General features: G+C 43.9%; 1 protein-coding gene across 7 annotated transcripts in view; it reads left to right on the forward strand.

Annotated features, from left to right (window-relative positions):
• LOC106575210 (double-stranded RNA-specific editase 1) overlaps nucleotides 1-27,116 on the forward strand; it is a 67,077-nt gene that overhangs the window by 29,840 nt on the left and 10,121 nt on the right. For 4 of the 7 annotated variants that reach the window (XM_014151559.3, XM_014151563.3, XM_014151560.3 and 1 more), the window contains 6 exons: nucleotides 20-69; nucleotides 14,748-14,774; nucleotides 22,235-22,309; nucleotides 24,362-25,335; nucleotides 26,465-26,579; nucleotides 26,900-27,068. In XM_014151559.3, the coding sequence (XP_014007034.1) occupies nucleotides 14,765-14,774; nucleotides 22,235-22,309; nucleotides 24,362-25,335; nucleotides 26,465-26,579; nucleotides 26,900-27,068 (1,343 nt within the window). In that variant the 5' untranslated portion in view covers nucleotides 20-69; nucleotides 14,748-14,764. The remainder of the gene's footprint in view (nucleotides 1-19; nucleotides 70-14,747; nucleotides 14,775-22,234; nucleotides 22,310-24,361; nucleotides 25,336-26,464; nucleotides 26,580-26,899; nucleotides 27,069-27,116) is intronic. The other 3 variants (XM_014151564.3, XM_014151566.3, XM_082963398.1) reach the window with 1 other exon arrangement.

Genomic DNA, 27,116 nt, shown 5'->3' on the forward strand with positions numbered 1-27,116 from the left:
GTTTTAATTGTTTTTTCAGATCACTGGATCCACCAAGTACACCCAGAGCGCTCTGCAGGTATAAACCAGGTGGGTGACCCGTTTTGTAATTGTGATTTCGTTTTCAGGCCCAGGGCCGGCCCGCTCTTTAGGCAGGATTAGGCGGATGCCTATGGCAGGATTTTCTGAGTTAAACTGACCAGGATGCACCTCCATCAACACATAATTCTACCCCCAAAACAATGACAATTCCTCTCAACCAGTGACATTTGGTCTTTTTGGGTGAGCGCTGACGCCGCCCTGTGATAAGCAGTGCCCGCTTCGTCAAAGTCAGGGAGGCAAAATATTTATCTTGTCCATTCCCAGCGCGAATCTCCAGGGTGCTGTTGTAGAGATGCATCGCTGTTGCGCTCCACCAACGTTCCATCAACAAAAACATTTAACATAGATCATGTAGCAAATAAAGCAAAGAGTATGTGGCCTTTTCTGTAGCCTACAGGCCGGAGATAAAATGGATGACAATGTAATGAGACGGAAACGTTTGCATCATGTAGGTTTCTCAGATCAAATTGCCTAACCTAAATGGCACCCAGTCAAATAAAAAAAATGCGATGACGTGTTAACAAACAGTATATCCTAAAAACAGGACAGGTCAAAGTAAAATGGACAATCAGGCTACTCACAACTACCGTTCAGGAGTTTGTTCCCATGGGCTTAATTGTCATGATCAGTGGTTTCAAGTTTGTATCCGTACATTTTTTACGATCATAGCGAAAAAAGAAACGTTTCCATTTCCCGCTGTGTAAACACATTGCAAATAGGTTAATGTAGCTGATTTTCAGAGCTTTAATAACCAAATAGATTAGGTCACAGGAATCAGGACTAATAAAGCCAAGGCAACGGCCTGTTTTACAAACGATGGGCCTACCATACGGATGGGCATTCATAAAAGTCCATTGTGGCCAACACTCCCGTCTTTTAGATGTTTTTTTTGGTCATGACCGGATCGGCCGTCCTTTGTTTTGGTGTTTTACAAAAGGTAGGCCTCCCACATAGATGGGCATTCCTAAAATTCCTTTTCAGGCGACACTGTAGACTATACCTCAGTAAGCACGGACTGACGCTGACGCTTTTTGGATGTCTTTTTTTTGTCCTGTCCGGATGTCTTTTTTTTTGTCCTGTCCGGATGTCTTTTTTGTCCTGTCCGGATGTCTTTTTTTTTGTCCTGTCCGGATGTCTTTGTTTTTGTCCTGTCCGGATGTCTTTTTTTTTTGTCCTGTCCGGATGTCTTTTTTTTTGGTCCTGTCCGGATGTCTTTTTTTTGTCCTGTCCGGATGTCTTTTTTTTTGTCCTGTCCGGATGTCTTTGTTTTTGTCCTGTCCGGATGTCTTTTTTGTCCTGTCCGGATGTCTTTTTTTTGTCCTGTCCGGATGTCTTTTTTTTTGTCCTGTCCGGATGTCTTTTTTTTGTCCTGTCCGGATGTCTTTTTTTTTTGTCCTGTCCGGATGTCTTTTTTTTTTGTCCTGTCCGGATGTCTTTTTTTTTGTCCTGTCCGGATGTCTTTTGTTTTTGTCCTGTCCGGATGTCTTTGTTTTTGTCCTGTCCGGATGTCTTTTTTTTGGTCCTGTCCGGATGTCATTTTTTTTGTCCTGTCCGGATGTCTTTTTTTTGTCCTGTCCGGATGTCTTTTTTTTTTGTCCTGTCTGGATGTCTTTGTTTTTGTCCTGTCCGGATGTCTTTTTTTCCCCAAAACTTAGCAGCAAGTGAATGATTGCCATGTAAACACACAAGACTGATTAGCTATGCTCGACAAGTATATTCTTCTGTCTTTATCTAGCTCTATTTGTGATATTTTACCTTGCCTCGCTGGCTTGCTAGCTTGCTAGGTAATCAATCATCCATTGACATCTGCAATGTGGGGCGGCAGGTAGCCTAGTAGTTTGAGCGTTGGGCCAGTAACCGAAAGGTTGCTAGATCGAATCCCCGAACTGACAAGGTAAAAATCTGTCATTCTGCCCCTGAACAAGGCAGTTAACCCACCAATCCTAGGCCGTAATTTTAAATAAGAATTAACTGACTTGCCTAGTCAAATAACATTTTTAAAAAATGTTGTGGAGGATGACCATCTTATTACATGTTTGTTAACCCTTTAGACTTGTGGGAATTGGCCTATATGGATAGGAATATATTGAAACGTTTCTTACAGAAGAAATATGAAATGCATAAGCATGCACGCAATAGAAAGGGCACAGTTTGGGAGATTATGGGGAAATGATTAGACCAAAGTTGAGGACACACATGAGACCAAACATGAGTCCAAACTGTCAAACCCCCACTGTCGATTTGATGTGCGTTTTACATTTGCTGTACTTTTTGCCACATTTTGTTGATAACAAAATCAGAAACTACTCTGGATACATTCAGTAACATGATAAGAATATTCCTGGAAAATGTGGGGTAGGTGCAACATAAGACAAACAAATGACAAGGGTTTGATTGAGAGGACTAAGGGTTTTAGTTCGAGGTGGGCACACACTTCTCCAAAGTGTGCCCATGTAATTTCAATGCACTTTTATGACTCAACGAATAGTCTTTAGGTGCTTTTTTGAGGTCTCCTAACTGTGCCGTTGAGGAACTAGAGCAAGCAGACTTGCACGGTAGTTGTTTTGTTAGGAACACAGCCCTGAGTCCCCCCATCACACATTTACTATTGTTGTTTACACAATCGAAAAACAGCCCATTATAAATCGCAATCTGGGTCAGGTGGGCATCATTTGAAAGCTTGTTCTATTGCCAACATGCCTAGCTAAGTAATACAATATAATCTTACAGTGTTAGGCCTTCACAAAGCAATTCAGAGAAACAAATTGTAATTTTGGTGAGCATAGAAAGGAGTCATGAGTGCATTCAGGTGCGTGTTCTTCACGATAGACAAAACACAGGGTCATTCTGTTCAGGACAACCCAGGGTATGACACCATGTCATCTGGTAACTGTACATCAAACATACTGATCATGAACGTTGACACTGTATATGACATGAGTTTTATGATATGGAAATGTGAAGTGCACATTTGGACGGGTGTTTGGCTCGCTTGCATGACATCAAAGCGGTATTTATTATAATCCTCAACATCTCATCTTTTAAATGACACCGTGTCCTTTTAATCCTCCGGCTGTGTTCCGGTCGAATTGGACCGATTTTACACGTTTTCGCTCTGAAAAATGTAGTTCATTTAATCTGATTGTCATAAGGTTCTATTACTTTTTCCACACAGGGCATCTGAACACACAAAATACATTTAGATGATTTTCATAACATTTTATTTGAACTTTTGTATGCCTGTGGTGTTCCCGGTCAAAAATGACCGGTCAGTAGAAATGAATGGGTGAGACTACAACTAGTGTATAAAATTGAGTTCAGGCGCATGCCCATTCATCAGATGGACACACTTCCTCTCCCAGACATGCATGTGTGTTTGAACACACACACACACACACACACACACACACACACACACACACACACCTCACTCCCCTTCTTGGCTTCCATGGCAACCCCCACGGAACCTTTCCCCAATAGAATCGTTCTCAACCACACCTGTTGGCATTCTCACAAACAATCGCAACATTGTTTCAATAATATATAGAACTTTACTCGCAGCTCTGGTATATAAAGCTTATTTGAGGCTTTGCTCACAATTCGTTCTGTGGCAGCACAATAACCAAACGATATACTGTATGTATTTTTTTTTTTTCACCTTTATTTAACCAGGTAGGCAAGTTGAGAACAAGTTCTCATTTACAATTGCGACCTGGCCAAGATAAAGCAAAGCAGTTCGACACATACAACAACACAGAGTTACACATGGAGTAAAACAAACATACGGTCAATAATACAGTAGAAAAATAAGTCTATATACAATGTGAGCAAATGAGGTGAGATAAGGGAGGTAAAGGCAAAAAAGGCCATGGTGGCGAAGTAAATACAATATAGCAAGTAAAACACTGGAATGGTAGATTTGCAGTGGAAGAAAGTGCAAAGTAGAAATAGAAATAGTGGGGTGCAAAGGAGCAAAATAAATAATAAATACAGTAGGGGAAGAGGTAGTTGTTTGGGCTAAATTATAGATGGGCTATGTACAGGTGCAGTAATCTGTAAGCTGCTCTGACAGCTGGTGCTTAAAGCTAGTGCGGGAGATAAGTGTTTCCAGTTTCAGAGATTTTTGTAGTTCGTTCCAGTCATTGGCAGCAGAGAACTGGAAGGAGAGGTGGCCGAAGGAGGAATTGGCTTTGGGGGTGACCAAAGAGATATACCTGCTGGAGCGCGTGCTACAGGTGGGTGCTGCTATGGTAACCAGCGAGCTGAGATAAGGGGGGTCTTACCTAGCAGGGTCTTGTAGATGACCTGCAGCCAGTGGGTTTGGCGACGAGTAGGAAGCGAGGGCCAGCCAACAAGAGCGTACAGGTCACAGTGATGTGCTAAAGCAGTGAATAAAACAAACTTAGGGAGGAGGCTTCTAATGTTAATATGCATGAAACCAAGGCTATTACGGTTAGAGAAGTCAACAAATGAGAGCACCTGGGGAATAGGAGTGGAGCTAGGCACTGCAGGGCCTGGATTCACCTCTACATCACCAGAGGAACAGAGGAGGAGTAGGATAAGGTTACGGCTAAAAGCTATGAGAATTGGTCGTCTAGGACGTCCGGAACAGAGAGTAAAAGGAGCAGGTTTCTGGGGGCGAAAAAATAGCTTCAAGGTATAATGTACAGACAAAGGTATGGTAGGATGTGAATACAGTGGAGGTAAACCTAGACATTGAGTGATGATGAGAGGGATAATGTGAGGCTCTTGATCATATCTTGACACTGGTGAGGAGGAGAGTCCTTGTTAAACTTTGACACAAAGTAGTCTGTGATAAATAGCACAATATGTTTAATCTGAGTATTTGTTATAGTCAAAATAATCCATACATTATGTTTTATTTTACTCAAAAACGAGTTGTATGAGCTCAGGTCAATGAGGCCTACAGGCCATAAATAGCAAATAGAAGTTCAAAACTTGTAATGTTCACAAGAACTTAAGTTGATAAAAAGACACAACATTAGGTGATGATGTACGTATTATTATTAAGGATTTAGAATCAGCTATAATGGGGCGGTCATTTTGGACCGACCCCATTAATGAACATGAAACGAACACAACAGGAGCGTTAATATACAGCATTTCCCTCAGTCAGACAACAAAGCATTAGCAAAAGTTGCCCAATTAGCGAAAGGGATGGGGGCAACTTCTTGTCGCGTGCGGTGCTCAAGTTCAGAACGTCTGTCAGTCAAAACCCATACAACGCTGTGAATCGCAGAGCCTGAGATCTGACGTCATTTATAGCATGTTACTGTACAGCCACTGTGTTCCAATTTAGGCGCTTATTAGCAGTAGCGGTTCTGGGGGGGGGGGGGGGGCAGTGCCCATGTGGAGTATGCAATAATTTTTACATCACTAACTTTTGCTATCGTTCTTTTTTTACATCCTTTATTAGACAGTGGCAACGCGGAACACTAATGATTATGAACATGGTCTTTTGCCTGCTAATGCCTGCAATGCAGTGAAGAAAACGATACGACAACAATAACGTCTACTGTAACTGGACCATCTAACAGTACAACTGGCCCCAGCTTGGCCCCCCCCCCAGTTGAAATGGTCTAGAACCACCACTGCTTATTAGTGCCCAAATCTGCCATTTTCAAGCCGTATACAGGTACAAGTGTATTAACTTACATGAGCTGCATCTGAAGTTGGATGTGTTTATATTCACTTCAATGTAAACAAGCCCCTTTCTGATTCGAAACTGTGTGCAACTTTTCATGACGCGGCCCGGGACATGGGTCTACTGTGATGGGCTTGGTTCATTTCAGGTGATACACCACTCCAAGACATGCCACATGGGGGCAGTGTAGGCCAGAGAACCTGTTTCTCATCTGGTGTTGTCACAGCATACTATCAGTATGAAGATGCGAATAATTTTTTTGAAATGTTTTTTTTATTTAACCTTTATTTAACTAGGCAAATCAGTTAAGAACAAATTCTTATTTACAATGACAGCCTACTCCGGCCAAACCCGTACGACGCTGGGCCAATTGTGCGCTGCCCTATGGGACTCCCAATCACGGCCGGTTGTGATACAGCCTGGAATCGATCCAGGGTGTCTGTAGTGACGCCTCAAGCACTGAGGTGCAGTGCCTTAGACCGCTGCGCCACTCGGGAGCCCTAAACACGTCATCGCGTCTAACGGTCGCCTCGCGCCGAACTGCGCGTGTGCAGGCCGTCAAATAAAAGGCACTCCTTCCATATAAAGTTGTTTTTGTCGAAAATGAAAACGTGTCAGTTTGCCACTTTCACAAGGTTAGAGTAATAACATGTTCAACTACTTAAGACATTGGCTATAGTCTAGGTTGTGCCTTTAGATTTTGAGAAAAGTAACAGCTAAGGTAGAATCTTTTGACTTCTCAATGAGAGAACTTCCTGGTCTATTTGGTCTGTTTCGTAAGCGTTCCCGGAAGTCTTGCGATGTTGTGCCTCTGGGTTTAGAAACTCTTGTGATACTATCTGTCACGTTTTGGTTCCAAAATATCTGGATTGCATTCACTGTTTACTGGTGGGGGAGACAGAGATCCAGTAGTAAGTTATACCATCTGGTTTGTGTTTTCACGAGACACGCGATGCACTACTTGTATGTATTTTCTTACTGTATGTATAATTAATATACAATTACAGCTAATCTGCCCCTCTTTATGAGGGTGAGGAGTTTCATAATAACCCTGGCCAGATTTAGCTGATGCCTGAATGACAGTAGACATGGACGCTAAGTGGTGTGGCGCTTCTACAATACGGAGTGATAAGTCCCCCAGCCAGGAAGCCACTGGTGCATGTCAGGACAATAATTACCCCCAGGATTAGAGAGGTCTGGATGGGGGACGGGTGGAATGGAGTCTTGGGCTGCTGACACAGGGAAACATACACTGAGAGCCAGCTATGTGTCCATAGAGTGTGCCTGTGGAAATTAGTTTCCACCTGCCCTGAATACCTGAATGTGACGCTAGGGTAACTGTGACACCATGACAGCAATGGGACAATATAGATCCTTTGAATCAGTATGAATCGATATGTTTCTATTTCTTAGATGCCATTTGTTGGCCATTTGAAGGTGATCGTCATTGGATGGGGCCAGAAAAGTGTGTGTGTGTGTGTGTGCACGCGTGTGTGTGTATGTGACTGTGACATGTGTCTCCTCAGATCACGAGGGTCCGTAAGGAGAGGGCGAGATTGGCTACCACTGGAGTGACGTTCGTTCGTTTTATATCATTCATATAAAAGTACCGGCTGGCAAAGCTCATGACATCTGAGGGTGTGAACGACAGACAGGAGGAGGGAGGGTCTGCGCCTGGTGCCTGTACAGTACTTAGCAGAGTGAGAGAGGGTGGGGAAGTTCAGTGCCTCCTAGACTCTCCAGGCTAAAGAGAGCCTAGGGGCAACAGGGCAGCCTAAGGGGCAAAAGGACTGCCTAGGGGCAACTGAACAGCCCTGTTAGGCATGGCTCTGTTTCTGGATGGCTCCCAGGCCATGGGGACCGCGGGGGCCTATTACTGCTTGATCCGGAGGAGGTTCAAGAGGAGGCGCAAGAAACGCTCCGAGCGCAAAGGTACTCCACTCCAGGATAGCTCGGAGGGATAGGCTTTGTGTGTGTGTGGAGGGGAGTGCTTTGTGTGGGCTTGTGTGTGTATCTGTAGGTCTGTGATTTTTGTGTCACTGTATGTAACATTGATGGATTGGTTGATTGACTAATGCAGGGATTGCTCTGGTGTGCTTGTGTATTTGGTATTTACAGAGTTGTGAGCGTTATTACTGCGTATGTTGTCTCTGAGAATGATGCAGGCAGTTTTCAACATGATGAGAATTCATGCATAGAAATGTACACTGCTCTGTGCCTCAAATGCATGTTAAAGGTTTTTGAGGCAAACCTGTATTTGTAGTAGAATGATATTACTTTATTTTCCACAGAAACATCTATTTGTGTTGTCGGTATTTGTGTTCGAAGGATCAAGAACTGTGTTTATATCACATGTTATCTTCCAAGAGTTTTCCCCCTTTAAACAGCACTATAGTTATCATACATTTAACTCTGAAGCATACTGTCAGTGCCACTCAGACGTCACACACTATATACAGTACGCATGATGTATTCTGTCATTTTCTATGACAGGATACAGGCTCAGTTCCACGCCCGTTGCTTTGGGTGATGGCAATAGGCAGATATATTAACTTTCAAATTAACTTTCTGCAAGGATGGGGGAAACCAGTAGTCTATTGCAAGGCGAGCAGATAGGAGTTTCAATTCTGAGAGGTGTCCATGCGAAAAGCATAAACCCTCCTTCCACTCCTGGGCTTTAATCTCCGGAGCGTGGATACAGCATGGTGATAGGCTGTTTTGTCTCTTTGCATACTGTAAACGTGTCCCCGTCATACAGGGTCTTTGAGATCCAAAAGTTCTACTAGACAAAGGGGAATCTGAAAGGAGATTAGGAATGTGATGGTTAAGTAAAAAAATTATCTGATATGTTGATTTATAGAAATACAAATAACAAAAAATCTAATAATATTCCTGAAGTGGATGGACTATGTGCACTTGTTTCTTCAGTCCCCCCCCCCCCCCCCCCCCCCCTATGGGGAAATGAGGGTTTTTGGATAAATGCCGAAAAATAAGGTCTATGGTAAACACAGGCTGAGGAGATCTTATATGTTTTGTTCTATGTGATAATCTTCATCAGCTAACGTCACTTTTTGTGCATTTTTTTAGCGTTTATGTCATTTTTTAAAAGCACGCGAAGAACATGAAGCCTTCATAATTCCTAAAGGTTGTGTTAACTGGCAGATATTATCTCATAGAACAAAACGTATAAGATCTCCTAAGCCTGTGTTAACCCTCAGACCTTGTTTTTGCCGTTTATCCCAAAACCCCATTCTTTCTCCATTCATTTTCCCCATAGGAATGGCTGAACGAACCACACGTAACTCATTTCTGTTTTTTAGGAAAGGGAAAGAGGGATACCTAGTCAGTTGTACAACTGAATACCTTCAACTGAAATGTGTCTTCCGCATTTAACCCAACCCCTCTGAATCAGAGAGGTGCGGAGGGGCTGCCTTAATCGACATCCACGTCTTCGGCGCCCGGGGAACAGTGGATTAACTACCTTGCTCAGGGCTACAAGCTGGCGAGCGCTATAGACAATGTCTAACTTTATAAGAAACAAGATGAATCTAGTTTTCCCCGGTCTTACTCCTCAGAGCTACGTAATCTGTTGATGCATTATGAGGAAGGACGCCAGTAGCTATTATTACATTGTTGCTATAATAGTCTGTCAAGAGCTAAACAATGAGCTGCCACCTTGGCAGATTAATCATATGAATTAATTAAAGGGAAGTTCAGCAGAACCTTTTAATTATTAGACACGTTTAATATTCTGGCATAAAGCAGCCTCCCGTGACTGAATGAGTAAATCAAATCTATTGTAGTGGAACGTTTAGTAAGTGTATTTGGGACTGAAGATATTGTTGTCTCTCAGAGCATTATCTGTAATGTGCTGTGCTGCCTGCTGAACTAATTTTTGTAATATTCTCGCTTCGTTGGGTTTAGACATGATTGTCAATGGCTGCTAATATTTCAATGGCTAAATAACTCTGAAGCTTACTCAGTCCAACACTCACATATTATTTGAATGCAGATTCCCTGTCTTCATGAAACACTCAAAAGGCAACACAGCAATTACTTTTGTCTCATTCTGTCCCAAGTATAAAATCCATTAATTTAGCTGTAATCCATTGTAAAAACAAGGTAAATAGTTTAAAAGTATTGCTAAGACTTTTCCACTGTTTACACCCTGCGCACTGGGAAGTTATACGTACCATAATTTTCACTGTACCTTCATGCTAACTGGTGTGCTGCGAGGGGAGGTGAAGTGTGAGTTTAATCTACTGGGGGAGGAAAGTGAATTCCAGACAAGGTAAGCGGATGGATTTGCGCTGTGAGGCATTCACGGCTGCTCTGTGAGACGTACCTGGCTTCCCTATGACGCTAAGGGATGTGTCTGTCTAGTCTGCCTGAGCCATACGTCATGAACCTCTGTCAGACATAACAGTATCCTCTTCTCTGATAGGTGGGCTTGGTAGTGATAATTGATGGTGGCTCTGCTGTATCCAGATATTCCCGGTCTCCAGTAAACCCTAAAATAGCCGCGTTCCGTTCTAGGTTGTTCTAGGTATATGATTTAATGAACATATGTTGTATTTTGGCTTTGGTACCACCGCCACTATAAACAGTGGTGTAGCGGTGCCTGGAGAAGTGGGTATTGCCCAATTTTGCACACAAAAAAATCCATCGGCCCACCCGGCGAAGGAAAGTGTGAAAAATTGTGTGAGAAACGGTGACATACATGACCTAAATTGATAAATCCCATATTGGTCTCTAACAGTCAGGCCAACCAAAGCTGTACTGTGCAAGTAGGCTAATAGTAGGCCTACTATTGAAATAGATAAATGAGGCTGTCAACTGAGTCAGAAATTCACAGGTTTCACACTTTTTTAGTAGAAAAACAACACAATCGGATGTTCAAAGTCCACAACAATGCTTAAACCACATCAGGAGACCACCTTTGAGGTCTATGAAATGTAGATTGTTTTGTGCAGTTACCCTTTAATTGAAGTGCGCAGGCACCTAGCATTGTTTGGTTAGCGAAAACACTGTTGCACATGAGATAGAGTTTGCAAAACATTTGGCCACTGGATTAATGCAAATAATCATGATATCATTCTGCCAGGTAGGCATAGTCTACTTTGTAGCTAACATTTCATTGAGAAGGTTTTTGGGAAACCATTTTCATCTACCAGAAGACAGTTAGGCCTATCATTAGCGTCACTGTTTTTCCTGTTCCTTAATTGTTTGAAACCTGGACGTTTTACTTCATATTATTTTATAAAGATGTTTTACCTTGCGTGAAAGTAGCCTATAGCCAAAATCCCACCGTAGAAATGGGGAAGCAATTATTTGATAAAGTCTTCCTCATTTGCATTCTCCTGTTCTATTCGTTTTCTTTACGCTTTCTTTCATTGTCTAGCAGGCATTATCCTAGACATATTAGCAACCCATGATAGTTGTTGCATCTTTAGATCTCCCCTCTTCCTACATTTCTAATTGATATTTCCATCTCTGTCCATGAAACCACTTCCATGTACGGTGTGCATTTTAGAATATGTGTTTTCTGCAAATTGCATTTTGGAACATTTGTGCTTAGCCTACTGCCGTGTGCACATTGCTGCGCTGAAAATGTGAAGAAATAATAGTTTATCAACATTTTAAGCTGAACATTCTGATCACCTCCATTGGCCTTGTTAATTGATACGGCATATACCTCCACTACACTACTATGATACGCATCATGGGGATTAAGAAGTGAGCACACACAATGCCCACTGAAAAATAAATGGGTATACCTGCGTATACCCTCCACTACACCACTAACTATAATGTTACATCCAGCTGGCCCTCCGAAACAGGGGCCACCTCTGCCTCCCCATCCCCCTCCTCACCCCTCTCCTGGCTAGTCGGCCTGTCTGTCAACATTACATCCAGACCTGGTTAATCCAGGAGCCGTGAGGTATGAAATTCAACATCTCCCCTTCCTTCCCCACTCTCCATTCCCTCCCTTCTCTCCCAGAGATAGAGGAGCACCTGGCCCGGCCTTGACGGCAGCAGCAGCGAGGGAAGACAGCGATAGTCATCTGTTGTGAGCTACGGGGGTAGTGTTGCGGAGAGAATGGCTGGGGATGGGAAGAGAGCAGCAGAGCTAGGCGGAGCTAGGAACCTGGAATCTCATCTGTCGTATACCTACCTGCTGAGCACCTGAAAAAAGTGGTGTGCCTCCTCAATGTACGGTATGGGAGAGAGTACAAAATCACCTGCCTGAGTCTAGGAAGGTAGCTGACTACATGTGACACAGTTGGACCGTTACATGAAGGGCATTTGCACAGTAGCAATTTTCAGCACTGGAGGCCAGGGACCAAAGGGCAACCTGTGATGGCGTTAAATGGATTTGATCCGACTGGCTGTCAGCCAGCTGGATAGGAAGGAAGAGGGGTTGCTTGGGTGGGTTGCAGCAAGTTTTCAGGACTCGGGGCGGCTAGAAGAATTTAACAGGAATATTGGATTCCAGTCTGACGTGGTATTCCCAGAAAGATCAAATAATATACACTTGTGATAATGATTGTGTGTTCTGCCTTTGTCCTCATCATACCTGCAGAACAGAGGCTGAGAAAGATAAGGCTTATACCTGGTTTACCCATGAGCATGTCAGTGACAGACCTCTCTGCACTGCCTAACCCCGCAGAGGGGACTCTGAGAGGTGATAGAATAGTGTGTGTGAATGCCAGGCTGTCATCAGCATAGATCTGGAGACTTCACTCCCGTTCTAGAAGACCCACGGGGGGCTGATACCCGACCCTAGCCCGTTTAAGTGACACTGATTAGCGTGTAGAATATATACAGAGTCCCTGTCGCCCACTGCGCCATCATAAAGATTGCATTGGTTCCTTTGGGGAAAATGGTAAAGGGACTGCAGCCACATAATGTCCTTGAAGACCAGGGGAGATTTTATTAGCTGTGCAGCAATGGCAGCACTGACCTATATTACCCAGGGCTAGCATTTACAATAAAATGGACTGGACACACCCTTACTAAGAACGTTGGGGGAGGAAAAAATCTAAAATGCATTCCAGGTGACGACCTCATGAAGCTGGTTGAGAGAATGCCAAGAGTGTGCAAAGCTGTTATGAAGGCAAAGGTTGGCTACTTTGAAGAATCTTGAAGAACATCTTTTTGGTTACTACATGATTCCAAATGTGTTATTTCATAGTTTTGACATCTTCACTATTATTCTACAATGTAGAAAATAGTAAAAATAAAGAAAAACCCTTGAATGAGTAGGTGTGTCCTAACTTTTGACTGGTACTGTATATCAGACAGATTGATATATACTGTAATGCTTTTTGATTTATTGCAATTCAGTTTCAGCCCATTTCAAGGTTTTGATAGGTATACTTTCTTCATTTGAGATTTTCATGTGATTTCGCCCTAAATGTCACATTTCCATCGACTACTGCAACAGTTCAGTGATTTTTTTCCATTGGAACTTTCAGGCTAATAGCCACACCATTTGTAACTGACAAACTGAAAAAGGTCAACCAATAAGGTTTGGTTGAATTTGTTTGATAAAATTTCTTCAAATGGCCTTGGTTTTCAAGGCAATATTATGTTCCAATATGATTTAACAGATTGCATTTTAAGGTCAATAATTGTGGGATTTTAATGTCATTGTTAAATCTTCAATTAGCTCCCTCAGTTTGTACACTATTTGCTGATGAAGAAAATAAAAGGAAAAGCTATGAACTAGCCTACTGCTCAGTTCCCTCTCAATCTGGTAGTTTATTGTGATTCATTTTATAACCAATGAGGTACTACGTACAGTAGGTACTCTAATGATTTGGTTGGAGGTTTGGTCTTCCAGTTTGATACATCTTATGTTTGGACTGTCTCTAACAACCTGTTATAGGATGGCAAATAAAAAGTAGTGAGGTACAGACAGCTCCTGAGTGGTGCAGCGGTCTTAAGGCACTGCATCTCAGTGCTAGAGGCGTCACTACAGACCCTGGTTTGATTCCAGGCTGTAATATACCCGGTTGTGACCGGGAGACCCTTAGGACGACGCACAACTGGCCTAGCTTCGTCCGCGTTAGGGTTTGGCCGGGGTAGTCCGTCATTGTAAATAAGAATGTGTTTTTAACTGACTTGCCTGGTTAAATAAAGGTTAAATAAAAATTTTAAAAACAGAGTCTGCTCCCTCTGTCTGTTCCTTTCAGCTCGCACTCGCCTCTGTCTCCCTTCCACCATCTCATCACCTCTCCACGGCACATCGATAAGTCACGCCTGTGGCTTGACGGGGCCTGGTCGAGGGTCCTGTCCAGCGTGTCTAAAAATGATATTTCACGGCGAGAAAATGGATGGTGTGAGAGAGAAATATACGCCGCCGCTGCTGCCGCCAATGTTCAAGGAAGCTTTTTGTGCTGAAAGGCACCAACACCTTATTTCTCCCAAGTCCGCCCAAACCCAGTGGATCGATCCATCCGCGTTAGACCACTGAGGGGTGGCTCTGACAGTTGGTTTCAGAATTCCCCTCCAGCTATAGTACTGTTCCACTTCTAGAACCAGAACTGTCCCCAACTTCCATTGATCAATGTCTCCTCATGGGTTGTCTGGTTAGCTCTGACACCTCTGGCTGGTGTGTCCCTCACAGTGTCTCCCGTCATCATCATGAGTTCAGCATTGTTTTCCTCTCTGATGGGATTTGAGTCGGTGGTTTATTGAGGGTATTACCAGCTCTTGACGAGGGTTGATGATGGTTGACTGCTGATTGAGAGCACGGTGCCAGGTGGTTAAATACATATTGTGGTGAACTTCACAGTAAATGCACATCATAACATTACATTTCATATTTCCACATTTTCCCTCCCAAATATTCGAATTGTTCTTTTTCATCACCAGAAAGTGTGGAATGGGTTTTATCCTATGTTATCAGGGGACAATACCTCAGATTTTATGGAATATAATTTTTATATTTCCATAATAATAATAATAATATTCTCATTTTCTCTTATTTTCATAGGTGTCATCAACAAAGCAATGACAGAAGGTATGTAGGGTGCTCACGTTGTCTAGTTTTATGCTACTTTAATTAACTTTAATACGGTCCTGCCATTTCACAGCATGTGTGTGTGCTGACGTGCAAGCCTGCTTGTGTGTACTGTACAGTATACTATGAGTACATAACAAGATTTGTGAGATATGTTCCGCCCTGTGTATCTGTGCGCGGTGGTGCATGAATGTCGTTGTATGTCTGAGACAGGAGTGTATTGTTTGAAGGTGAACAACATAGGCGGACATTGTAACTAGGTGTTGGTCTCTGTGGTCCAGGCTGTGTGAGATACTGTCTGTTTCTCCATAGGACGTGAAGGACAGGCTTCAGACAGATCTATGTATCAGACATTCAGCTCCAGACTCTCCTGGGTTTCCTATTAAACGCATGTTTCCACCACACAGACAGCATATGCTGCTATAGATACAGTACTGTAGAACCACATATTTTAATGGTGGATCAGCAATGTAAATATGGCTGTAGCAATCCTTTATGGCTTTCACACACGTTGGTCCTTAGGATGAAGTAGTGTGCATTGATTTGCTAATATCGCGGGTTGATATTCATAGTCCTAAGATTCCCAACATTGACTTGGGGATAGTGACTGTGAATAACAATAAGCTCAAATGTGTTGATGCTACATATCCTTGTAAACACACGCTAGCTAAAGTTCTAACGAGAAGACTTCAATCGTGTTTTTAATGTGAAACCTTTTAACATGAATGGCTAACAGGCTGTGGATGCAATCCAATGTTGATATCTGTGAGCTTTGACAGTGAGCAGAATGCCACTCTAAATCCTTGAAGTCTATGTCCCCACTTCCCTTTTCTTCAAACGTGTGTACACAAACTCACTCACAGATAACTACTTTTGTTGACGTTTTCTCATTCCGCCCCGGCTAATTTCTGTCGCTCATTATCTGGTGAGCGAATGGCAACCTAAGCCTCGGTCTCTGTCAATCCAGCACACACAAAGCAAGCAGCCAGCATTTCCAGCGAAGGCGCCAGGGCTCGGCAGCCTGATAACATTGTCAGCGCTAATGTTCGGGGAGGAAGGAGTTGAGTGGCGGCGGGGGTACGAGGCCACTTCTTGTCACACAGAGAGACGAGATTACACCGTTCAGGCTGAGAGAGAGAGAGGCTGGTTTGGTTAACACAAAAGCCAGCTCTGATCTTCGTACAACCAAAGCAGCTTAACCACAAGGCTTTCTTGGTCTACTTGGTTCACTTATGTGATTTACTTACTATGATGTGCACCATTCACTGTTGTGTGTATAATTCTTGTGTGTCCTCCTCCTAAGACTGTCTAAAACCAGGCTCTTAGAAACCCCCCTGGGAAAGCTGACTGCCATAAAGAATAAAGTAGGCATATGGTTAACAAAAGCACTCTGTATGTAGCACTGTGCAATACCATATGTGTCCAAGAAAGGGAGGTAAATACCCTTTTCTCAGCCCTGTCCACCAGCTCCTAGCACTAAGAGCAGCATTCATATCCTGCTGATTTCCCTTCCTGGAATGTGCATTGACCACCCTGCTGATTCTGGTTGTTGTTGTTCCCCTGCATGAAATATTAGCTCAGCTATGGCCCCTAGCAGTCTACAGCTATGTATGTGGCCTAGGGGAAATATAGCAATAGGCACATTACCACACCAAATGTTTATTGCTATGGTTCTGGCCAATTCAGTGGCCTGCTGTGCTGAGAGCTGTGCAGCACTAGCGCTGTCCATGGTGCTGACAAAGAGCTACTCAACAAAAAAAGAAACGTCCCTTTTTTAGGACCCTGTCTTTCAAAGATAATTCGTAAAAATCCAAATAACTTCACAGATCTTCATTGTAAAGGGTTTGAACACTGTTTCCCATGCTTCAATGAAGCATAAACAATTAATGAACATGAACCTGTGGAACGGTCGGTAAGACACTAACAGTTTACAGACCGTAGGCAATTAAGGTCACAGTTATGAAAACTTAGGACACTAAAGAGACCTTTCTACTGACTCTAAAAAACACCAAAAGAAAGATGCCCAGGGTCCCTGCTCATCTGCGTGAACGTGCCTTAGGCATGCTGCAAGGAGGCATGATGACTGCAGATTTGGTCAGGGCAATAAATTGCAATACCGTACTGTGAGACGCCTATGACAGCGCTACAGGGAGACAGGACGGACAGCTGATCGTCCTCGCTGTGGTAGACCACCTGTAACAACACCTGCACAGGATCGGTACATCCGAACATCACACCGGCAGGACAGGTACAGGATGGCAACAACAACTGCCCGAGTTACACCAGGAACGCACAATCCCTCCATCAGTGCTCAGACTGTCCTCACTAGGCTGAGAGAGGCTGGACTGAGGGCTTGTAGGCCTGTTGTAAAGCAGGTCCTCACCAGACATCACCGGCAACAACGTCGCCTTTGGGCACAAACCCACCGTTGCTGGACCAGACAGGACTGGCAAAAAGTGCTCTTCACTGACGAGTCACGGTTTTGTCTCACCAGGGGTGATGGTCGGATTCGCATTTATCGTCGAAAGAATGAGCGTTACACCAAGTCCTGTACTCTGGAATGGGATCGATTTGGAGGGGGAGGGTCCGTCATGGTCTGAGACGGTGTGTCACAGCATCATCGGACTGAGCTTGTTGTCATTGCAGGCAATCTCAACGCTGTGCATTACAGGGATCCTCCTCCCTCATGTGGTACCCTTCCTGCAGGCACATGACCCTCCAGTATGACAATGCCAGCAGCCATACTGCTCGTTCTGTGCCATGGCCAGCGAAGAGATCCAGATCTCAATCCCATATCTCAATCCCATTGAGCACGTCTGGGACCTGTTGGATCAGAGGGTGAGGGCTAGGGCCATTCCCCCCAGAAATGTCCGGGAACTTGCAGGTGCCTTGGTGGAAGAGTGGGGTAACATCTCACAGCAAGAACTGGCAAATCTGGTGCTGTCCATGAGGAGGAGATGCACTGCAGTACTTAATGCAGCTGGTGGCCACACCAGTTACTGACTGTTACTTTTTAATTTTGACCCCCCCCCCCCCTGTTCAGGGACACATTATTGAATTTCAGTTAATCACGTCTGTGGAACTTGTTCAGTTTATGTCTCAGTTGTTGAATCTTGAGATGTTCATATAAATATTTACACATATTTGTATGACAGTGAGAGGACGTTTCTTTTTTTGCTGAGTTTATATTCCTAATGAAACCTGTTCTGGAGGCTATGGCAGCTACGGCCCACTACCCTTTCTTTAATACCCATCTGGCTCCCTGAGCCTGGCCATTATGACTCTGACACATGTTGAGCCAACAGCCACGCAGTTGCCTCCAGCACCATGTTAGTGGAATAGGACGTGGTGCAGCTGGGTGGCTGTAAGGGGTCTGGATGGATGATGACATTATAGCAAGGTTGGATATCACTAGCTACAGACACCTTGGTTCAGTGAGAGCTCATTTTGGTGCAGACACATGCTTCATCACTCAGCTAAACTGATCTTTTCATGCAGGGCCAAGGCAATATGAACCATCATAGACCTGGTACTTCATTTAGTATTTGTCCACTTGAAAGTGAGAGCAAACCAAACAAAGATGACATTTAGACAAAGTAATGAGTAAGACTGTAACTTAACCCAGACCTCCATTAATCGTCAGTGATGCAAATATGACGCTTCCTGTCCCTTGACCTCTGACCCCTGTCATGGAAATGCCAGCGATTATCCACAAGGCCACTCTCCAGGAAGTGACCGTTCAGTCACCGCCCCCAACAGCCAGGAAAGCAAGGTCCCTAATCCCTAGCTAAGAGTGTTACAGTAAAAACCATCCCGTCAACGTTCGTTTCAACCCAGAACGAAGCGATGATAATTATCTGGTACTTCATTAATTATTTAATTTCCTGCCTGGTGGATGACATGTCGAGTGACAGTTTGGGGATTAACCTAACGTGAATAACAGCAGCGTCGCTTCCCTTATCGTCCTGGAAGGCGAGCGCTGCTGTCTCACGGTGAGAGCTACAGTTTAAGACAGGGGGATGCAAGGGAGGTGATGGCTCTCTGACAGGCAGTCAGGAAGGGGGAGGAAGGGGTAGGCAAAAGGGGTATAGGAAGAAATGTGAGCAATGTCATTTAATAGCTTAGGCTCAATAAGGTGGCAGTTGCAGAAGCGCTGTCTAAACGAATGGTTTCTATTATCTACTCTGCTTTCATGTTGACTACAACGACAAACTTGCCGTTTGCTCCCAAATATTATTGTCTTTTCTCATTGTCATTGAATGAGAAAAGTTGTAAAAAAAGCACAAACTTTTCCGTTTGACATTTTATGTGTTCTATATCTAGTGGTGTCAGCACCCTCTCCTTCTTGAAAGTGTCATTACGGAAGTGATATGGAGTCTGTATTCCTCAATCACTCCGTCTGTAGTGGCTGGCCTGATTGGATAGATTCATCAGGCAGCTTTTCTGTGGGAATGCTTATCAAATGCAACCGCTTCAAGCGAACGGCACCAAAGAAATGCAATCACAGATCATCTCCATTCAATTCCCTCCATTTTCTCTCATCTGCAGGAGGACTTTGCATTTGGTTGCTTTTGAGAGAGAGGACACCAATTATACTGTCCCGGTCTGTGTGAAGTATTTATATCCAAATATTATTGTTTCTATTTGAAACCCTCAGTCATTTATTTCCCCCCCAAAATAAATAAAGGGTGTCTAGATTACTCCAGTAGTGTTTTCAAATGGTATGTTTGAGCAGTAGGTGCTGCTGTGGTCCTCGTTGGATATATCCACTCTCTGAAACTCTGAAAATGTGCATTAGAAATCTCTGCTTCTTTTTGGCCTATTTACCATAGTCCTTCAAGGGTCTCTCCCCTCTCTTCTGAAAAATAACTGTGTGGACAACACTGAGAGTTTCTGTAACCCGCCAATGCAATTGGTTTTTCCCCTCAGTGTTCCTATGACGTTACTGCGTCTCATTCTGTTGACTACTCTTCCCTCTACAGAAGTGCTATGTTGTTATCGCCACACAACAGACCATTGGGGGGGCAGAATACAAATCTAACACCCTATTTAATCCCACAGGGCGGAATAGAGAGAACAGACTACTATCTTTCCACATTTTCTTGGCTTTGGTCAAGATAGATTGTGGAGATGAGTATTGGAAAAACCACAGTATGCCCGATACAATACAGCTTGTATTGACTGATGTATAAACTGTAGATTCAATCACTTTTTAATGATATGATTTCCGAAGGGCAAATGAATATATGCAACAGCTTCCTTAGTGCTCTGTGACTGTAGGGTTGATTGGCTGGAGAAATGTCCCGTGTAAAATGGAACCGCAGAGTTAGATTAGCTTGAGGCTGTTTTTCTGTTTTACAATGATTATATTGATTTACTCTTTCTCCTTTCCGCTCCCTCTCTCCCTGGCTTTTCGCTCCGTCTGTTTGTGGGTTGATGTAGTATCTGAGATTAACGCCATGAACGGTAGTTTCCTCCCGATGGCAAGGGTATATCGCTCGGCCCATTGCTTCCTACAGTTGCTGTCACTGCCGTGCTCGTTTGCGCTGGTTACACTTAACTTTACGCTCGGTAGGCTATTTTCAGACACCCGATACTCCGTTCCATCAGTGTGTTGCAATCTTATATACTGTAGCACTGATACTGTACGTTTAACATGGACGTTTTTTCATGACTGTCTGGGGAAATATAATTTAGGTATTATATTTCTGTCGACTTCCTGTGTATCCTCAAATGAACCACATAGGCTACTGTACTGTAGAGTGTGTGAACCGCAGCATTTTCCAGAAGTGCTAGTTCAGGGGTTCCCAAACTTTTTTGACCCACGACCCCATTTTCATATCAAAACGGTTTTGCGACCCCACCGAGTGATGTAATCAACGACTAATGTTGACTTTTTTTATTTGGGCTATGACAGTTTATTACAAATCAGTCTGACAGCACTTTTGACAGTATTTCAATCTGAAGGAAGTATAGTTTCAAGTGAGTGAAATGCATCAGGAAGGTATTGAAAAGTTCAGAAGATCGTCATGCCACCCTTTTGTATGATCTTCTGTGTAGAATAGAAGGCACCGTTCTGATTTAGTGTCTGGTCTCGTCCATTCTGAGTCCTGTGCGGCTTGTAGAGGGAAACAGAAGACACATACTTGTTCTGAGAGTCTTATCTTTCAGTGATGGGGAGGGGGGGGGGGGGGGGGGGGGGGGGCGTAATATTTTCCAGCTTAAAACGGTTTAAAAGATAGAACCTCAATTGTTCGGAAGAAAACTGAAAATGCTCTGTTTATTACAACCACGTCTACAACCACACCGAGCGTGATTTAGTTAGATTTCAGTATGAGAAACGCAGAGCTAGTTGAAACCCGAGGGATAATGGGACAGATATTAAAGTCACAAAAGACTGCCCAGACCTATATGGTCTGTCGGCATGGACAGGATTAGTCCAGATACTGAATATGTACAGTACCAGTCAAAAGTTTGGACACACCAACTCATTCCAGGGTTTTCTACATTGTAGAATAATAGTAAAGACATCAAAACTATGAAATAACACGTATGGAATCATGTAGTAACCAAAAAAGTGTTAAACACTGCTTTGCTTCATCTTGGCCAGGTCGCAGTTGTAAATGAGAACTTGTTCTCAATTGGCCTACCTGGTTAAATAAAGATGAAATTAAAAACAAAATGTTTTTAAAAACAAATCCAAATATATTTGAGATTTGAGATTCTTCAAAGTAGCCACCCTGTGCCTTGATGACAGCTTTGCACACTCTTGGCATTCTCTCAACCAGCTTCATGAGGAATGCTTTTCCAACAGTCTTGAAGGAGTATGCTGAGCACTTGTTGGCTGCTTTTCCTTCACTCTTCTGCTTTTCCTTCACTTCACTCTTCACTCAAGTCCAACTCATCCCAAACCATCTCAATTGGATTGAGCTGACATAGCTTGAGTGGATCTGAAGTGACAAATGGGAGAAACTCCCAAATACAGGTGTGCCAAGCTTGTAGCGTCATACCAAGAAGACTCAAGGCTGTAATCACTGCCAAAGCTGCTTCAACAAAGTACTGAGTAAAGGGTCTGAATACTTCTGTTAATGTGATATTTCAGTTTTTATTTGTAATACATTTGCAAAAAAAATCAATAAACCTGTTTTTGCTATGTCATTATGGGGTATTGTGTGTAGATTGATGAGAGAAAAAATGAATTCAATCCATTTTAGAATAAGTCTGGAACGTAACAAAATGTGGAACAAAAAGTAAATTGTTCTGAATACTTTCCGAATGCGCTCTATAGCAAGATATCTCAAGATTCCTTTCTGATGTCTGTCTGTCTGTCTGTCTGTCTGTCTGTCTGTCTGTCTGTCTGTCTGTCTGTCTGTCTGTCTGTCTGTCTGTCTGTCTGTCTGTCTGTCTGTCTGTCTGTCTGTCTGTCTGTCTGTCTGTCTGTCTGTCTTTCTTTCTTACAGGTCGAGCTGGTGTAAAGCAGCCTGGTAACCAGCCAAGGTTCTTCACCATGGAGGGAGATGAAGAAGAGAGCATGAGTGAGTCGCCCCCCCCCCCCCCCCCCCCCATTTCACCACACTGGTCCCTCCACTTGCTGTTATGCTTGTGAAGTGCTTACACACACTAATAATATAATATCCCTAGTAGTGCAAAACTATTTACTTGGTTATATGTTTTCAAATTGAATACTGTTAGCAATAACGCAACATTATTGGAAGGAATCTCGAATTGTAGGCCTACAATGTATTACATCTCCTCTCCCTGATTTGTTTGTGTCGGACTGACCTTGAGAAAGTGTCATCAGACTGTGTTTCCTGGCTCAGGAGGGTAGGATCAGAGTTTAATCTCCCATTCAGGGGGAGATGAGGGGATATCTCCTGCGTTATTTCAGACCATTTTAAGAGACGGATTCTAAGCTTGACCCCCTGCTCCTCTTCTCAAAGCTTCTAAAATCCCACAGAGTACCTCCTCTAGGTTCTGGGAGCAGTTATAGTTCAGCCTTAAACTGCCTGCAACAAGCCTGGGAGGGTTATTGAGGAAAGGATTCTCTTTCTATAGTCAAAATACAGGGTTTGGCAACAACGACAACAAAAAATTCCAAGCCCAATGTGGCTGCCTCATGTTGTAAGGTACAGAGAGAGAGAGAGAGGGGCTGTATGTATCTATGCCCACAGTATGGAGCAGATGTTGAATTCATTCAGCGCAGTGCTTTGGCTGGCAGTGCTTTGCCCCAGGACCATCACATAGATCCCATTACACACTTGACAGTTATGATGTTAGGACATGTTATGTGTTAGGACAGCCCTAATCCTCCCGCTTCCCTGTTACACCAAACCCAACCCAGACGGGAGCTCACTTGGATTACTGTGTCGGTCAGGGACGTCCTCGCTGCACAGCACACAGGGAGGGTTGTTGGCAGGCCGACGGGCATACGTTGCCAAGGTTACTCAAGGGCTTTCTGGCGTGTGTGTGTGCATGTGGGTCAGAACTGAGCATGGTTGGCGACGGACGGTGTTGTCATGGCGTGGTCAATCACAACGCTCTGTTGTTCAATAATCTCTCTCTTTCCCAACAGGGTTGTAATCACAACTCCACTCCTGCTGCGCTGGGCTCTAGCAGCATTGTGTTTTTTACACTGTTTCTATTTTCTCGTGCATGCTTGTTATTTACTTTACCGCTATATACTCTGTACACTTTGTTTTATAAAATGATGATATACAGCTTGGTCCAGAGCTAAATTATAATGAAAATAAAATGATTATTTGAATACGTTTTTGACTGCGGTGGTGCATGAAAATCCCAGAAAACACTTGTTTGTTTGTCTCCATTTTGGGAGGTGGTGATCCTTATTCTGTCCCTCTTCTTTCCAAGCCCCGTTGTCGCTACCTTCTTCTCTCCTCCTGCATTTTGTACAAGGATGTATTTTATCCCTGAGCGCCGAAAGGAGTAACCTATCGAGCTTTTGCTGGAGGATGTTATAAATGAAAATTTACACCAAGTTCCATCAGCTTTATAATCAGGACTTGGCGATATGTGTTCCCCCAACCACAGCTACACCTCGTTTATTGATACCATGATAAATACAAGCCTTACAGTTCAATTGCTCATGCAGTCCCTCACAGGATGTTTCTAGAAGTTTTGAGAGGCCGTTCTTCAATAACACAGATGAATAGATAATCAGGAGCCAGATGACAACACTGAAATGTTTCGACATTTTGGTGGGGTTACTTTTGTATTTACACTTACATTTACACTACCAAAGACACCTAGGTCTTTGGTAGTGCTTATTCTGAAAAATACATGAATAAATAAAATCGAACGATTTTCCTCAGAAATCAGTCCTTTCATCAAGTTTTATTCAGCCCCCCCCCCTTTGATTGTATTGGAGGTTAGTGGTGATACTAATATTACTGTGTATTTAACATACAGTGTTTTCTATAAGGACTACTTAGAACTCTTTGAAAATATAACATACAAAGGAACACACATCACTTGTCCAGTTACAAAGAGAGATAAAGGAATCTATAAATTTTACATTTACAAGATCCTGCAACGAAGGCGTTGTAAGTTACTCTTTCTGGGCACTGCAGGTTCCAGCAGCACCGACGTTAAGGAAAACCGCAACCTGGACAACGTGGGCTCCTCCTCCAAGGAGGGGTTGGGGAGTGAGGGGGCAGCTCACCTCCCTAATGGGGGCAGTGCAGGGTGTGGAGGGGGCAGGAAGCGCCCCTTAGAAGAGGGTAATAATGGGCATCACAATAACAAGTACAGGCCCAAGAAGCGTAAGAAAATGCCCGGGCCCATTCTGCCCAAAAATGCCCTGATGCAGCTGAATGAGATCAAGCCTGGGCTGCAGTACAAGCTGCTGTCTCAGACCGGTCCGGTCCACGCGCCCGTGTTCGTCATGACTGTCGAGGTCAATGGGCAGCTGTTCGAGGGATCCGGCCCCACCAAGAAGAAGGCTAAGCTCAACTCGGCTGAGAAGGCTCTGCGGTCGTTCGTTCAGTTCCCCAACGCCTCCGAGGCACACATGGCAATGGGTCGGACGCTAACGGTCAACACAGACTTTACCTCTGACCAGGCCGACTTCCCGGACATGTTGTTTAATGGGTTTGAAACCCCTGCCCCTACGGAGGAGTCCTTCTACCTGGGCTCTAACGGCACCAATGGCTCCTTCAGCTCCCTGGGACTAGTAGAGTACCCCCTGCTAGCGAACTCAGGTACTACCGGCCTGAGTCAGTCCTCGTTAGGCCTACCACCCACCTCCTCCGTCCCAGCCTTCGTCTCCCCCGCTATTGCCAAGAACCCTGTCATGATCCTCAACGAACTACGACCCGGGCTGAAGTACGAATTTGTGTCAGAGAGCGGAGAGAGCCACGCCAAGAACTTTGCCATGTCCGTGGTGGTGGACACACAGACGTTCCAAGGCTCAGGGCGCAATAAGAAGCTGGCCAAGGCCCGGGCGGCGCAGGCTGCTCTCTCTGCCCTCTTTAACATGCAACTGGACCAGACACCTTCCAGACAGCCCATACCCAGAGAGGGCCTGCAACTGCACCTGCCACAGGTAAGAACTACTACTGCCCACAACACGTTCACTCAGAGACTGTTGGATCACATGCTTGTTTCATATGGTTATTTGAAAAGCTTTACTTTGAATATAAGCCACAGAATAGCACATAGTACACTTATAATGCAGGACAAACCCCTTCTCCCCATCGGAAATCTTGTGGAGCAGTAGAACAATTGTAGTAGTATGCAGAGAATCGTCTTAACTCTATCTGGGTGGTATAACCCCTTGAAATAAGAGAGCAATGGTCAGATATGTCAGTTTGGTTAATCCTTCATTGCAGGCAGTATTCAGTGTTCACTTCCTATTAACTATTATCAGTTTAATTGACTTAATGGTTTAACCAGCTCATTATAAGCCCCTGACAGGGCTTAATTGAAAAGGAGACGAGGCTTTGAGAGACAGTGGTGCATTACAGCCTTGAACGTTCCACGTTGCATTGTGTACACTGAAATCTATTTACACATCACTTAATCCCGTACCCCTAATCCCTCCTGGCTGAGATAACGACTGACGAGGCAAGGTCAATTAAACTGCAATCTTAATTAACATCAGCTCCTGAATGCTATTCAAACATACCTATTGATTAGACAAGCTGCCTGCTCCGTTGGCCTGTTTTAGAGCAGATCAGTCAATGAAGCGGATGGATGATTTGCGTTGCAGCGTTTAAGCTCCCTGGTGTCTTGTCTGTCACTCATCCCTATCTAAACCCTTTTATCTGCAGTTGGTATGTCTGATCCCTGAAGAAGTAGGCACCTCTAATCTATTATACTGCACTAGCCTGTCTTCTGTTCTGTTACCTGAGCTTCAGTTTGAGAAAGCAGTGTCTCTTAGGGGTACCCTGGATTGTCATTGCCTCTGTGATTTCTAATGTACACATTCATGTGGGGGTTTTGGATAGATTTCCAATTGATCATAGATCAGAGCTAATATGATAAGCCAGAAAGGTGGTGATCATAATGTTTAAACTTCTCCAGGAACTTTCCCCTCTCCTCCCTCCACTTCTCTGTGTATTTCCTTCTATTCTGTCTGGGTTTAGTCTCTGGTTTTAAGGCCTGGGTTTTTCTTCTGTTGTTATGATGCAGGAATCCCGTGTATCTCATGTTCTGCTCGGTGGTTGTTTCAGGTTCTAGCTGATGCTGTGTCCGGTCTGGTAGTTGACAAGTTCAGTGAGCTGACGGATAACTTCACATCCCCGCACGCGCGACGGAAAGTCCTAGCAGGCATTGTCATGACAACAGGTACTGTTAGAATAACTTTATTTTTCCCACCCAAAGGAACTTTTACTTTAACTTGATTGTTAATCTCTGATTCTCTGTCGAATCGAGAGAGCCCCACTGGTGCTGCATGGATCACAACTGGGGGTTTCATTAGAGACTAATATCAAAAGATGTTTGTGTATTTTACATTGTGGAATAGGTATCACTTCACATTTCCTAGTTGATTTGATCACTTCATCATGAAACAAGAGAAAAAGTATGATATAGTGTACTCAGTAGACTATGTCGTTTATATACCATTTTAACCCGTTTTTGTCTCACAATCCACACATCCCACCCAGGCACCGATGTCAAGGAGGCACAAGTGATCTGTGTTACAACGGGGACCAAGTGTATAAACGGCGAGTACATGAGCGACCGCGGCCTGGCTTTGAACGACTGCCATGCTGAGATCATTGCTCGTCGTTCCCTCCTTAGGTACCTGTACGCACAGCTGGAACACTTCCTCAGGTAAGTCACTGTAACCACGGAGACTGGGTTAGTAGGAACTGACTGATC

This window comes from Salmo salar, chromosome 17, assembly GCF_965601325.2.
Source record: "Salmo salar chromosome 17, fSalSal1, whole genome shotgun sequence".
NCBI lineage: Eukaryota > Metazoa > Chordata > Actinopteri > Salmoniformes > Salmonidae > Salmo > Salmo salar.